We start from the raw sequence: 14,458 nt of genomic DNA on the forward strand, positions 1-14,458 counted from the left end.
CTCAATCACTGTATCTTGGCAGTGTTTCCTCCCATCCTCAACAAAGAGTGGCTCTCTGCTCAGGTTCAGTCTCTTGAATGCTCCAACTTTGGTTACCAAACCAACCACCCTACAACTCAACATTTGCAGCATGCACTACATTGCAGTCAGAAAACACATCAGAGCATAGCATTCTGCCTCCTATTGTTTTGCCCATGATACAAGGTCAGAGACAGGTAGACGGACTTGATTTCCTCATAAGGAAGTCATGCTATACTTTGTAAAAGGGGTGGGGGCTTAATAGATTACTGTGCACAGTAGAGTTATTGGTGGGTTGGGAGTATATTGAGGTGTGTTGGGGGGGCACAATGGGGTATCTTGGGTTGATGGACATTAGAGAGTGCATTGATTGGTCAGGGGGCATCAGTGGTTTGGGAGTTCAGAGGGATGCAATAGTGGATGGGTGGCTTAGAAGGTAGGGTGGGTGCAAGACTAACTAGTGAGTAGGTGGACTAAGGGGGTATGGGTGGGAAGTTTAATGGTTGGGGGTTAGATTAAGCATTGGGTTAATGAATGGGATCATAGGGGAGGGATTAATGGGTGGGGCTAGAGTCGGAAGTGAGACAGTCATAGTTGGTGATGTAGGGGTTAGTGCATGGAGGGCTAGAACAAAGAGTGGATGATTAGTATAGTGAGTAAGTTGGTGGGTGGGCTTAAGGAGTTATAAAGAAGGTGAGTAACTAGAGTAGATTAGAGCTCCTGCTCTTCTTTCAAAGTGTCTGCCCCACAGAGATCCCTCTCCACATCCCAGAACTGCCTTGCATCCTCTAGAAACTTTTACATTCTGTTCCAGGCAGGAAGAGATATCTAAACCTCTTCCCAGCTCCAGGGTGCATTTCTACAGTTGAGGGTAGTGGGGTTAACCTAACATATTTTATTTGCTGCACTGTAAAAAATGGGACCAAACCCTATCCCAAACTAGACCAACCTCTGCTCAGAACCTGTTTCTGGCAAGGTATCAGTCACTTCCTTGAAAGTACAGTGAATACATTAAGAATAGAGCAGCTGGAGCTGGAAGGAAGCAGGGCGGCAGGGATACTTCCTCTCTTCTCTTGGAGTGGGGGATGTTTTGAAGGGTTGCAGATGACAGGCAGAGAGCTCAGTAGTGATGGAGGGAGGAGGGTCCATTTGTTTTCTTTCTGTATTTCAGGAGAGGATTGAGACTTGAGAGGGAGATGGCAGAGATCACAAGTCAGGGAGTATCAGGCTTGGGGAACCTAAATCGAGGATACTGTACTGGAGAGGGGGAGGGGAGGGGCACGGCACAGGTGGGTCAGTGGCATTCACTAAAGATGCACGCAGTATTACCGAATACTGGGGATCTGCACCTAACTTACGCATCAGAAATTACACCAGATTTGAGTTGGTGTAAATTTTCACTCCCAAAGTTTGGCGCAGAAATTGGCTCAACACTATTCTATAAGCAGTGCACATCTCGGAGCAATGTTTATATAATAGCGCTCTGCGTGGAATTGTGGATTCTTTTTTGGCCCCCAAATTTGGGCACCATTCACTGAATCTAGTCCTATGTGTGTAGGTTCTGAACATCAACCACGCACATTTACACCTGCTCCTGAGCTAGTGAAGATGAACGCAGCTGTATTGTAGCAGCAATTATGGCAGGTTTTTGCTGGTATTTTATAGGGACGCATAGCCTGTATGCCTTGATCAAATAGGTACCTTCTTGTCTTTCCCACCTAGGTGACCTATTATGAAACCACCCTCTATGTGTCTGGCGTGAAAATGCTTCACACATCTGTCCCTGGATACCGTGAATGATGTGTTTTACTCAATTTCAGGCCCTATAAACCTCTGTGGCATCACTATCAAACAAGCACCTTTTCCCTAGGTTTTTCAAATCTTTATTAAGTCACATAAAAGTACGACAAAGTCACTACAACATAACCCAAACATTGTTTCCTCAAAATTAAATACAGTTGTAGTTCTGCTTACAAATAAGCAAATACAGAACAGTAAAGGAGGAAGCCAAGCCTTTCTCAGGTTTCTTTTTCACAAGAATCATCTCAATGTGTCATAAGTCAAAGGCCAGAAGTATTAACACATATCTAATTGTGCTTTACGTGGTTGTGACCTCATGGTGTCCCCAAAAGATTCTCAATTTTGGACCAAAGACCAAGAAGGGACCATCTTCAACTCAGAACTGAAACTGTGCTTGATCACACTAAGACCTTGTGCTAAAGAGTGATTCTCTGTAAACCAAAAAAAACAAGTCAACAATAAGTTATTAAAACAGCAAACACACACAAAAAAAGGACACTTTCTCTTAGTTCCTTCTGGTTGTAGAAAAAGGTGCCTTCTGTCTATCTCAGGCCAGGGCAACAGCATCCATACTGAATTCCTGACAATGGAAAATTATTACATAGCTGCTGCCTGTAACTCCAGGTACTACATCCAAACACAGTACCATTTCGTCGTGAAAGATACATAAGAGATGAAATGTAATAGCTACACACACTTTAAAAGAGTTTCTGAAAACTCACTCTTGCAATGGTGGTTGGAAGAGAGAACAGAGTTTAGCAAGCAGGAAATGTTTCAGCGTACCTTCCTTTCAGCAGGAAGTGGTGGTTAGAGACGGAAACATATATTTTTTTTTGTTTTACTGCCAGTAGTTAGCTGCAAGCTGCTTCTCTCTTTCCCTCTCTGTTTCTTGCACTTTATCGTGAATTCTGGTTCTGACAAGAAGGGAAGCCACACCATCTGGTTGGAATGGGGCCTACACGATTGGGCTGAAGCCTGCCTCATTGCCATAGAAACCAAGGTGGTTCTCCTTTCCCCCCAAAACACGTACAGAACAATAGATGGCTGTCTGGGATGGGACTGGATGAAGAGGAGTTGATACAAAATGGAGCAGGGACCAGAGTCGGGCCGAGGGATGCATGACATAGAGCACAGTGACTTTTACTGGTAAGGAAATCCTCCATACTTCTCTATATGACTATTTCCAGGTACGGCCCAGTGACTGAGGAAGGGTGGGGAAAGAGTTTTGGCAGCCTAACATGCCAAACAAATGCCTTAAATATCAAAATTTGAAACACAGGTTTGGGCAAGGGTCCACCAATCTTGGGTTCTGGGTGCCTCATTAACTTTTTAGGCTTACCAGAGAAGTGGCATGGCTGCATTAGACTCCCAAGGAAAAAAGAAAAGGTCACAGCGCAACAGGGGTTTCATACATTGTCAGATATAGTTGGTGGGAGGTGGCACATGCCCAAATATCGGCTGTAGACTTACTTTGCTAAGGCTAAAAGGAGACAGGTTGATATATTGCAGCAATCAAACACGTAATCATTAGCTGTGAGATACCTTAAAAGCAGAGCCATTGGGTAGGCGGCTGGGCCAAGTGATCTTTATTTGCCATCTTCTATATTATTTGCTCTCTAGAAACTGCCCAGCCTTGGTCAAATTAATTACCATTTCCCCTGCTTTCTCCTTCCACAATGGTCTCTGGCTCCAATACATCTCCAATACATGGGAGGTGGACATTTACTCCCGCCTACCAGCTGTACTGTCTTTCCACCTCTCCTTCTACTGCCTCAAATCTCTCTCATCTCACTGTTAGTGCTCCCTCTTTCACAGGCATCTCTAAAAAGTGGAGACCATTTCAGTCTGTTTCCATTTGATTGTTGCAGTAGGAAAATGATGGCTGCTTCCCAGTCACAAAACATCAGAGGCAATCAGGGCCAGCATTAGGGTGTTGTAATTAGCTTTGACCTCCACTTCACAGGGAGCCCCAAGCATGTGTAAAGCTGAAGGAGGCATACCCTGCTGGTGGGCTTTAGGGATCTCTTCCAAATATCTGTACTGGACCCCAGAATGTGTAATACCAACCCTGGAGCCTCAGATTATAGTTTGTTGGGGCAAAACCAAGAACATCCCACAGCAACCAATATTCTCCTACTAGCTGCCTTTGTGTTTTTTGACTGGTTGCATTCTGGGCACCTGGGACCTGTCCATTAGTTGTTATGTGTTCCTTCCATGGACAAATCAATGCCTTCAGCTGAAATTGTGACATGGCTGACAGGAAGGCAAGACCATGGGGATGAGAGAGTGAGATGTGGGTGTCTTACCAGCATGCATGGCTCTGCTTTCCACAGGGGAGAAAGAAATATGCACTGTGCTGTTACTCCAGGTTGGTATGGATGTCTCTAATGCTATAAGAGATGTCACCGATTTGTAGATAAATGTTCAAATTCACATTTAGGTAACCTTATTGGCAGGACAGTTTGTGCGTGTTGCCAGGATAATACGTAAAAAGACCCATTTTACAGAGAACACTGAGACTGGAATTCAGACGTCCAGGTCAGGATGTGCTGAGTTCCGGTGACATTTTTCAAAAGGCTCTGCCGAACATGGAGCCTTTCATAAAATACCTATAAAGACACACAGGGGTCACATGTATTTGCCCAGCATGTACAGCAGGAGCAGCCATTTTACTAATAAATATGTGAAAAAAAATGATACAAACTCATCAGTTTCCATGTAGAAGGATCAATTTTGCAGTTTCCACATGTAAGTAACACTGCTTCCATGTGTAGCTGTCCAATCTACAAACCTATACATGCAAATGCCACCAATTAAGTCGTGAGGCGGCCATTTTTATTTTTCTTGATTTTGGTGGTGGAAATAAACAAGGTAGGATTAAGGACAATGATTCCCTTAATCTCCCGTGTAAAGCCCTGGCTGAAACAAGTACTGTTTAAAAATCTCTGTGTGCCTGAGCTGGTGTAAAACCTGGCTGGGAAGATTCTTCTCATAAACATGTATTCCCTTTATAAAATGACAAATACAATGTAGAGTTTTGGCACGTCCAAACCATGCCCCATCATGCCTCCTTGAAATCGCTGTGTGGAGTGGATCTCCATGTGTAAACAGTGACATTCTGAAATCGCTATTTGACGTGTATGCAAGCCACACATGTAAATGCTGCTATCTACCCATGGAAGAGGCAGTTCTATAACAGGGCGTCTCCATTTAGGAACCATAATATCATGGGTGGTGAGTCTATTCTATAAGGACACTTGTGCGCATAAGGTCCATATAGAATACTATATGCTATATGCTTGCCAAACTATTATCATGTTTTTTGCTATCATGCTACCCAAGATTCTTCTGCAATTACTAAATGTATATTTTCTTATATAATTCTTATATATTTCTTAAATATTTCTTAATATGTTTGCTTGTTAAAATACTATCATGTTTTATCATTATCATGTTATCCAAAATCCTTCTGTTATTACTAAATGTATACTTTCTCATGTATTTCCACTATTCATGATGTATTGTAAGCCACATTGAGCCTGCAAAGAGGTGGGAAAATGTGGGATACAAATGCAACAAATTAAAAAAAAAAATACTAGTGTAAACCTGGTGTCAGTGCACTGATGTAGATATGACCATTTCCACCAGGTCTATGGCTGGCATAAACGGGCACATCTAAATGCAGCAGAAACATGCGCAATTACAGTATTCTGTAAGATGCTTGCATAAATTTCAGCCCAGTGGCATAGCCTTGGGGAGATCTTGGGGGCCAGGCCCTCCCCCCCCCCCCCCCCACACACACATTTTGCTCAGGCCTCCTCCACAACTGGAGTACCCTTTGACTGGCTGGTGGGGATGCCCAATCACCGCCAGCTGATGAGAACTGCCGCCGGAACTGCCCCAGTGCTGCCTCAGTAGAGAAGATGTTGGCAGTCTCCCTTCCTGTTGCTATCATTGGCACTCCTCTTGCATGCCCAGTTCTCACATTGAGTTGTCTATAGATCCCACTGCTATAATCCTGTCTATTCATAACCACAACTGCTCCCCTCCATGTCCGTTGGCTTCATGACAATAGAACGATCAGTCTCTCTATTGCTTCTTTTTCTGACCGTGTGATATTGTAATAAACCCTCTTCTTCCTCTGTTCCAATTTAAAGAAGTCATTAAGATCCAATTTATCATATGTTTGTATCAGAGGGTTTATTGTACCTGAGGGATTCCATCTGCTGTTATGATGGACAATAGAGATATCTGCATTACTAGCTGTGTTATTCGAAAACTAATCTATTATTTTGAGTCTCCTAGTGAATTTAAGTAACTGAACCCTGGTGTTAAATGCATTTTACGTAGGTGTTGGTACAAAAGAAAGACCTTTACTATGGACCTCCATTTCTACCTCATCTAATACTCTAGTAGAAATATTATATACTTGTTTCATGGTCTGTTGTACCTGCTGATCCCCCGTCTTCTCTAGGATTCACCCTGTGCTGATCTCCCTTTCCTTCTCCCTCCACTCATAGCGTGATAGTCTCTCAATCTCTCCTTGCTAGATCCCGAGTACAATGCTAATGGTTCTTCTTTCATAACTGACTCATTTGAAAAACCTGGCTCTTCACATTGGTACAGGGGGTGTTGTATATAAAGAGGCTGAAGGGTCAAATGCTTGATCTGAGTCACTTCTAGCTTTCTTTTTCTCCCTTTCTAAATGTGGACTCTTTCGATTACATTTTGGAGAGGGTTGTATCTCATAGTTAGTGTTCTGATTCCTTCTGTAAGACAGTGACCTGGTTCTACTATATTGTTTCTTTTGCCATGGATAAATATTACCATGTTTCTAGTATTGTTTATCTCTTTTGAATTTTTTTTTTTTAGTTACATTTGTACCCCGCACTTTCCCACTCATGGCAGGCTCAATGCGGCTTACATGGGGCAATGGAGGGTTAAGTGACTTGCCCAGAGTCACAAGGAGCTGTGCCTGAAGTGGGAATTGAACTCAGTTCCTCAGTTCCCTAAGACCAGAGTCCACCACCCTAACCACTAGGCCACTTCATCTGTTTTCAACTCATTTGTGAATTTTTCCACACTCTGTGATACCACTTTTTATAAGAAGCTTAAGAAAGATCCTACCCCTGAGATTCAGCAAGAGGTTACATCACTAATGAGGATAGGGGAGGCTGAGGGTTTTCTAATTGTTAGAGATCAGGCTTTCCTCATAGTGAAGAATTCAGTTATACCCACATTGTATGTTCTTTCAAAGACTCGTAAATCTTTGCAAAATCCTCCTGCTAGACCCACAGTGTCTGCTATAGGGGTAATCTGGAGCCTCTTTCAGTTTTTGAGGAGAAGTTCTTAAGACCTATGATCCCTAAAACTCCCTCATATTATTCTTGTCACTTTTGACATTGAATCCTTATATACCAATGTCCCACAAAAGGAGGTGATAGAGATAATCAGAGAAGTGTTCAGTAAAGACAATAGACACCCCAGGATACCAGTCGAATTTGTAGTCGAGGTTGCAACAGTTGCTTTGACCAGGAACTTTTATTATTTTGTTGGCACCGTCTATCAACGGATAAAGGGGACCGCTATGGGTGCAACTATGCGACTCAATTTGAAACTTTTTTTGCTAATGAGTGGACACAGACCAAATATCACTATGGAAGAGATACAGAGATGATGTTCTTATGATATGGAAGGGGACAGTGAATAAGTTAGAAGCTTTTTCTATGAACTTAATACTTTTGATCCAAATCTGAAGTTTCAAATGAATTATAGTTCATCTAACATTCCCTTCCTAGACATTGTGATCACTCATCAGCAGGGTACATTTCATACTGATCTGTACCGCAAGCCAACAGATGTCAATAAGTTTCTTAATTTTGAAAGCTGTCACAATCATTGAAAATTAATCTGCCGTACAGCCATTTCCTGAGGACTAGAAGGCTATGTTCAGAGAATACAGTCATTTAGAGAGATGGCACAATGTTTTTATGATACGGGATACTCTGGGGAATGTGTCACCAGATACTTTTGGAGAATAGCTGAGAATAAATGAGAGGATTTATTGGTACTGAAACAAAAGGTAAAAAATGATAGAATGGTTTGTGCCCTGCCCTTCTCACACCAATCCAAAGACACTGTTAGGATATTGAAGACCCACTGGCACAGTGTCCAAAATATCCCACACTTCTCTCACAAAGATCTTCTCATAGCACACAAACGAGGTAAGAACCTCAAGGACAGACTAGTAACTTCTGTATTAACGATGCTTGAACATCAACAAAGGTTATCAATAGAAATCAAACAAAATAAAACATGGAAAAGAAAATAAGATGATACCTTTTTTATTGGACATAACTTAATACATTTCTTGATTAGCTTTCGAAGGTTGCCCTTCTTCCTCAGATCGGAAATAAGCAAATGTGCTAGCTGACAGTGTATATAAGTGAAAACATTCAAGCATTACTATGACAGTCTGACAGGGTGGGAGGAGGGGGGTGGGTAGGAAGTATGCATGGGGACATCAAAGCATATCATTGATATTCTAACAGGGTGGGTGTGGATAGGTGAGGGGAGGGTGATCAACAGAGACATACAGCTTTATGGTTTATAATGGGCTAGGAACCCCAGATCCTTGTTAAGTCCTTTCTGTTGGGTGTTAAAATATTCAATCATTCTGACTTCAAAGGTCTTACGTTCTTGTATAGTTTTAAAGTTACCTTTCAGGATTCTCACTGTGAAGTCACTCCCACCCTGTCAGACTGTCATAGTAATGCTTGAATGTTTTCACTTATATACACTGTCAGCTAGCACATTTGCTTATTTCCGATCTGAGGAAGAAGGGCAACCTTCGAAAGCTAATCAAGAAATGTATTAAGTTATGTCCAATAAAAAAGGTATCATCTTATTTTCTTTTCCATGTTTTATTTTGTTTGATTTCTATTGATAACCTTAAGAGTGGACTAACATGGCTACCACACTCCTCCACAAACATCAACAAAGGAATCCGCCACATGGACATCATAGTGTGGGCACTGCTCTGTTTGTAATGTGAATACTGTCATCAAGATATTTACCCATCCCACTTCTGAAGAAAGATATGAATTAAGGGATTTTACTAATTGTAGAAGTTGGGGTGTTATCTATATGGCCATTTGCACTTGTAATCTTATCTATATAGGTAAGACCAAGCGTCCTCTTAACAAAAGAATTATAGAGCATAAAAGTGCAATTAAAAGGGCAGTTGCTGACAAACCTATGGTGCAGCATGCCCTGGACAGAGAATATTTATTTTAGGATTTTCCATTTTTTTGCATTAGCTATGCCACACCCTTCATGAAGAGGAGGCAACATGGACAGATTCTTTTACAGACTGAAGCAAAACTCATTCACAGATTCAACACTATGGCTCCACATGGACTTAAGAGGTGGACCTTGCTGTATTCCTTTAGTTTTAAGTTTGGGAGCAACTACCCTACAAGCAAGTGACACTATTAAGGTGCTAGCAATAATTTTAGATTCTACTATCTCTTTTAGACCACACATGACATCAGTAGTGGGGTCATGTTTATTCCATTTAAGGCATATAAGATTGGTTCGAAACCAACAGGTAACCGAACAGCAAAGTCCCATGAGAAGAATAACGGTATACAAAGGAAGTGGGAAGTTAGGAAGGCTAGAAAAAACTCAGGATTGAATAAAATCAAATATTTATTGCTTTGGTATAAATAAAATGAAATGAACTTAAATTCACTACATAAAATCCAATGTGTGTAAAACAATACACAATAAAATAATATCAGTACTTAAAAGTCGGCATTTCACAATACAAGTAAAATCAGTGCTCTAGACTCGACATAGCACCATGTTTCAGCATATAAAGTACCTGCCTCAGGAGTCTGACAATAGGTAGAAAGTGTCAAATGACAATGCCGGGTGAAAGAAAAAGGGTGTTTAGAAAGACCATGCATATAGAACTGATGCACTATCGGGCTCATTTTCGAAAGAGATGGACATCCAAAAAGCAACGTAAGTCAGCATTTGGAAGTTTATCTCACAGAAACGTCCAAATCAGTAGTATCGAAACCTCTTTTTGGACGTCTTTCTCTGACGTCAGTCATAAGGACGTCCAAATCTCAAGGATGCATGCCAGGGGCGTGTTCAAGGCGGGACTTGGGCGTTCCTGAGACTTGGATGTCTTTCAGCCATAATGGAACAAAGCAAAAACGTCCAGGACTAAAACTTAGACATTTTGAGCTAGACCTGCTTTTATTAAGAATAAGGCACAAAAAGGAGCCCCAAATTATCAGTTGACCACTGGAGGGAATCAGGCATGACCTCCCCTTATTCCTCCAGTGGTCACTAACCCCCTCCCACCCCCCAAAAATGTGATGAAAAACATTACTTGCCAGCCTCTGTGCCACCCTCAGGTGTTATACTCAGGTCCATCAGAATAGCATGCAGGTCCCTGGAGTAGTCTAGTAGTGGGTGCAGTGCACTGCAGACAGGTGGACCCAGCCTCCTACCTCTCCCTACCTGTTACAATTGTGGAGGAAACTACGAGCCCTCCAAAACTCACCAGAAACCTACTGTGCCCACATATAGGTGCCCCCGTCACCTGTAAGGGCTATGGTAGTGGTGTACAGTTGGGGGTAGTGGGTTTTGGGGGGTTCAGCAGACAATGTAAGGGAGCAATGGTCAGATGTGTACCTGGGAGCATTTTATGAAGTCCACTGCAGTGCCCCCTAGCGTGCCCTATTGCTGTCCTGGTATGTCAGGAGGGCCAGTCTACTAAAAACGCTGACTTGATTTTGGACAATTTGCACTTCGATGTTTTTTTTTTTTTTCAGAAATGACCAAAAACCAAAGATGTCCAAATCACAAAACGTCCAAATCACAAGACGTCCATAGTATTTTTGAACGCAAAAGATAGACATCCATCTTTTTCGAAAATGACCTTCTTTCCTGTTCGGAATTTGAACGTCTTTGTAAAACGTCCAAATTCTGATTTAGATGTTTCTTTCGAAAATGCCCCTCCATGTGATCACTGAGGATATTGGAGATGCAAAAAAAAAAAAAGTACTCCAAGGGCGTGAGATGTAGGGTGGATGCTCATTCACAAAGTACAGGCATTATCATTTGACACTTACTGCCTATTGCCAGACTCCTGAGGCAGGCACTTTATATGCCAAAACACGGTGCCGTGTCGAGTCTAGAGCATTGATTAAGTACTGATGCTATTTTATTGTGTATTGTTTTACACACATTGGATTTTATGTAGTGAATTTAAGTTCATTCAATTTTATTTATATATACACCAGAGCAATAAATATTTGATTTTATTCAATCCTGAGGTTTGCCTAGTCTTCCTAAGTTCCCACTTCCTTTGTATACTAACATAAGATTGGTTCGACATCTGTTTTTGCTGGCTGCTTTGCGAGTTTTGATCCACGCTTTTGTGATTACTCAGTTGGATTAGCTTGTGTTTTAAGTTGGGTGGCTGTCGGAAGGCCAGTACTGGTGGGGATGGGAATATCTCTTTCAGTAATTCATCCTCCTGGAGTATAGGTTGTAGATCTCTTATGATTTTCCTCAGTTTTTCCAGCTAATCAGCTAATCAGAAGTAAACTTCCATCACAGACTGAAAAGGAACAGAAGAGCACACGTCCCTGTAATTTATCCAGTTGCAAACTATGCCAAAATATTTCACAGGACCCCACAGTTATCCACAAAGGAAAGATATTCAACATAAAGGGATCTTTCACTTGCTCATCTTCCAATGTGGTATATATCATTCAGTGTAAAAAATGTAATGAAGGATGCTATATTGGAGAAACAGGCCAGATGCTTAAGACAAGATTCAATTTACATAGACATCACATGAACAATACAGCCAGTAGGACCCCCACCCCGGTGGGACAGCACTTCACAGAACCAGGACACTGTACCAGTGATTTCACAGTGAGAATACTGAAAGGTAACTTTAAAACCATACAAGAATGTAAGACCTTTGAAGTCAGAATGATTGAATATTTTAACACCCAACAGAAAGGACTTAACAAGGATCTGGGGTTCCTAGCCCATTATAAACCATAAAGCTGTATGTCTCTGTTGATCACCCCACCCCTCACCTGTCCACACCCATCCTGTTAGAATATCAATGATATGCTTTGATGTCCCCATGCATACCTCCTACCCACCCCATCCTCCCACCCTGTCAGACTGTCATAGTAATGCTTGAATGTTTTCACTTATATACACTGTCAGCTAGCACATTTGCTTATTTCCAATCTGACGAAGAAGAGCAACCTTCGAAAGCTAATCAAGAAATGTATTAAGTTATGTCCAAGTAGATTTTTTAAATGTGGATAGATAACTTTTCTTATGATACCAGTCATTTGATATTTTAGAGATGTTGTAAAAAGGCATGGACTCTTAAACCCATATCTGAGGCTTTTATGGTATGATGCTTCTATCTGATTTTATTTTCATACTAACCTTTTTTAGCATTTGAGATGTTTCCTGATATTCTTGAGTGGTTTAAGACTGTTTTACTGTAGTTTCAGAAGGATTTCAGTATACCTCGAGGTTTTTTCTGGTATACAACATGGAAGTGATGTCACAATAACACGATGACATCATTAGAACACAGAGTGGGAAGAATAGCATTCCGACTTTGATTTAAGTATTTTTAGCCTTTTCAGAGCCTAATCATTGGATTTTCAAAGCGATTTTGATTGGACCATCCATAAGAACATCTCAGCGTTCCATCATGAAGTTTTGAGAATTTTTGAAACTTTTCATCCACCCGATGCCTACAGGCAGTATACACAATACATTAAAATGTTTTTTTAAAGGCCTATTACTCTATCTTGACCATTTGCTAATACAATTTATGAGCCAGTATAAGGCTCGTTGAGTAGTTTTATAAGTTTTGGAAGTGTTTGGGGTTTTTGTTTTGAGTGCTTATGCAGATTAGAAGCCCTCTTGAGCTATAAATGTAGGTTTTCCTATGAAGTTGGTAGATTCATTACACTACAGCTTGGATTGGAGACACTGGTAAGCACAGCTTTTATATTCTTTTAGCAACTAGTTTTTCCTTATTTTTATGCCACTCAGTTTGGTTTTGAGACTCTTTTCTGGGTTTTTTTTTTTTTTTGTATTAGAAGTTGGTCAAGGTTGGATTTTAGAACCAATTGGGTGAGTCACCTCTTTTTGATGTTTCTTGTTTAAGTTTTTTTTTTTTATTTTGCAGTTGTAGTTTTAATGTACGTCCATGACAATCTTCAGTTTTAAGTTTACTATATTTGTTTTGATTTTATATTTACTGATTTTTTTATAGTTGGTTTTATTAAGTTTTGATATAGCTATAGTTTAGTTTTTTTTTATACAAGGTTTGAATAAATATTTATAATTTTAGTAATATGTTTTTATGTATATATGTGTTTACAGTACTTTGTATGCCCCTGAAACTGCCCTTGGCGAAACATGGCCATGTCAGACATCTGATTTTAAACAACCTAGAGCAAGCATAGTGAATAAACAGAATTTTCTCCTTTTCATCAGCTTACTGTTGTTTTCTTCCACATTGGATCTTGTTAGCCGGCTGCCTTATTGTTTCTTGGGACAGCTCCTGAAGACTGCATTTGTTGAAGTTTGTGGGTCTAGATGAGAAGGAGAGAGAGGTTATTCTCAAGGCCTTACATGTGAAGTCAACTTCTTACCTCTGTTGTATCATCAAACTTGTGCCCCACAATCCACTTCCCCAAAAGGCCAGTCACCCCAGTGATAAGGTAAAAGTATAATTTACTGGGCATTACAAATTCAACAGTTTATGTGTACTTCATAGACAACGCAATTAGGACAAATAACAGAAAAAACTAAATAATAGAGGTTGAGATTTCGGCTCCTAAGTTTGCTCCTGTATTCTCTTTTCCTTAGTGGTAGACTCATCCAATGTGGGTCCTCCAGTCACTCCTATTTACTCCTCGTGGGGTTGGATTCTTAGATGAACCTCACCTCATCATGTCCCTGGGAAACTTCAAAACCCTTCTCTCACTCTCTCAGTGGTATGGGTACTCTGTACCCAGGGACATAGGCTTTGGTTCTGCCTAATAAAAAGGACCAAAACTCCCTGTCTTCAACATTTGGACTGCATGCTATCCCAACTTTCCAACTGTATCTAGGATCCCATGCAGTATATATGAGCACTTACAGGTAGAATTCTCTCTGGGAGGTACCAGGTTGGAAGACATGGAGTTAATGCTGTCCTTCAATCACAGCATCTCCTTTCCTCTCTCCCCTTAGCTAGGTTGTCTTAGTGAGGATCCACCTTCAACAGGACTGAGCTTCTGTCCCTTAAGGATTTGCCTGGTTCATGGGGAATGGGGGGTGATGAGGAAAAATCCCTATTATAGTTGTCCTGGGTCTCAATCAGAGACTGGGAATAGCCCATCTTTAATAATGTCCTAGGTCTTAGCACCTCGAACCTTCTTGATGAAGGAAGGCTCTACATCCCCTCCAGTTATTAGCAGAAAGAAGGTAAGAAAAAGACATTTTTCCCTTGATCATGCGCCTTCTTATAGCCCCTATGACATCATAAGAAAATAAGAACTGCCATACTGACCAAAGGTCCTTCCAG

The 14,458-nt window shown here is 41.0% G+C and overlaps 1 protein-coding gene across 1 annotated transcript in view; it reads left to right on the plus strand.

Annotated features, from left to right (window-relative positions):
• The first annotated feature begins 2,674 nt into the window (after positions 1–2,674).
• LOC115463464 (rho guanine nucleotide exchange factor 3-like) overlaps positions 2,675–14,458 on the plus strand; it is a 72,993-nt gene continuing 61,209 nt past the window's right edge. Inside the window, exon 1 of the mRNA XM_030193981.1 lies at positions 2,675–2,964. Coding sequence (XP_030049841.1) covers positions 2,903–2,964 — 62 coding nt within the window. The 5' untranslated portion in view covers positions 2,675–2,902. The remainder of the gene's footprint in view (positions 2,965–14,458) is intronic.

Source organism: Microcaecilia unicolor, chromosome 2, assembly GCF_901765095.1.
Source record: "Microcaecilia unicolor chromosome 2, aMicUni1.1, whole genome shotgun sequence".
NCBI classification, from domain to species: Eukaryota; Metazoa; Chordata; class Amphibia; order Gymnophiona; family Siphonopidae; genus Microcaecilia; species Microcaecilia unicolor.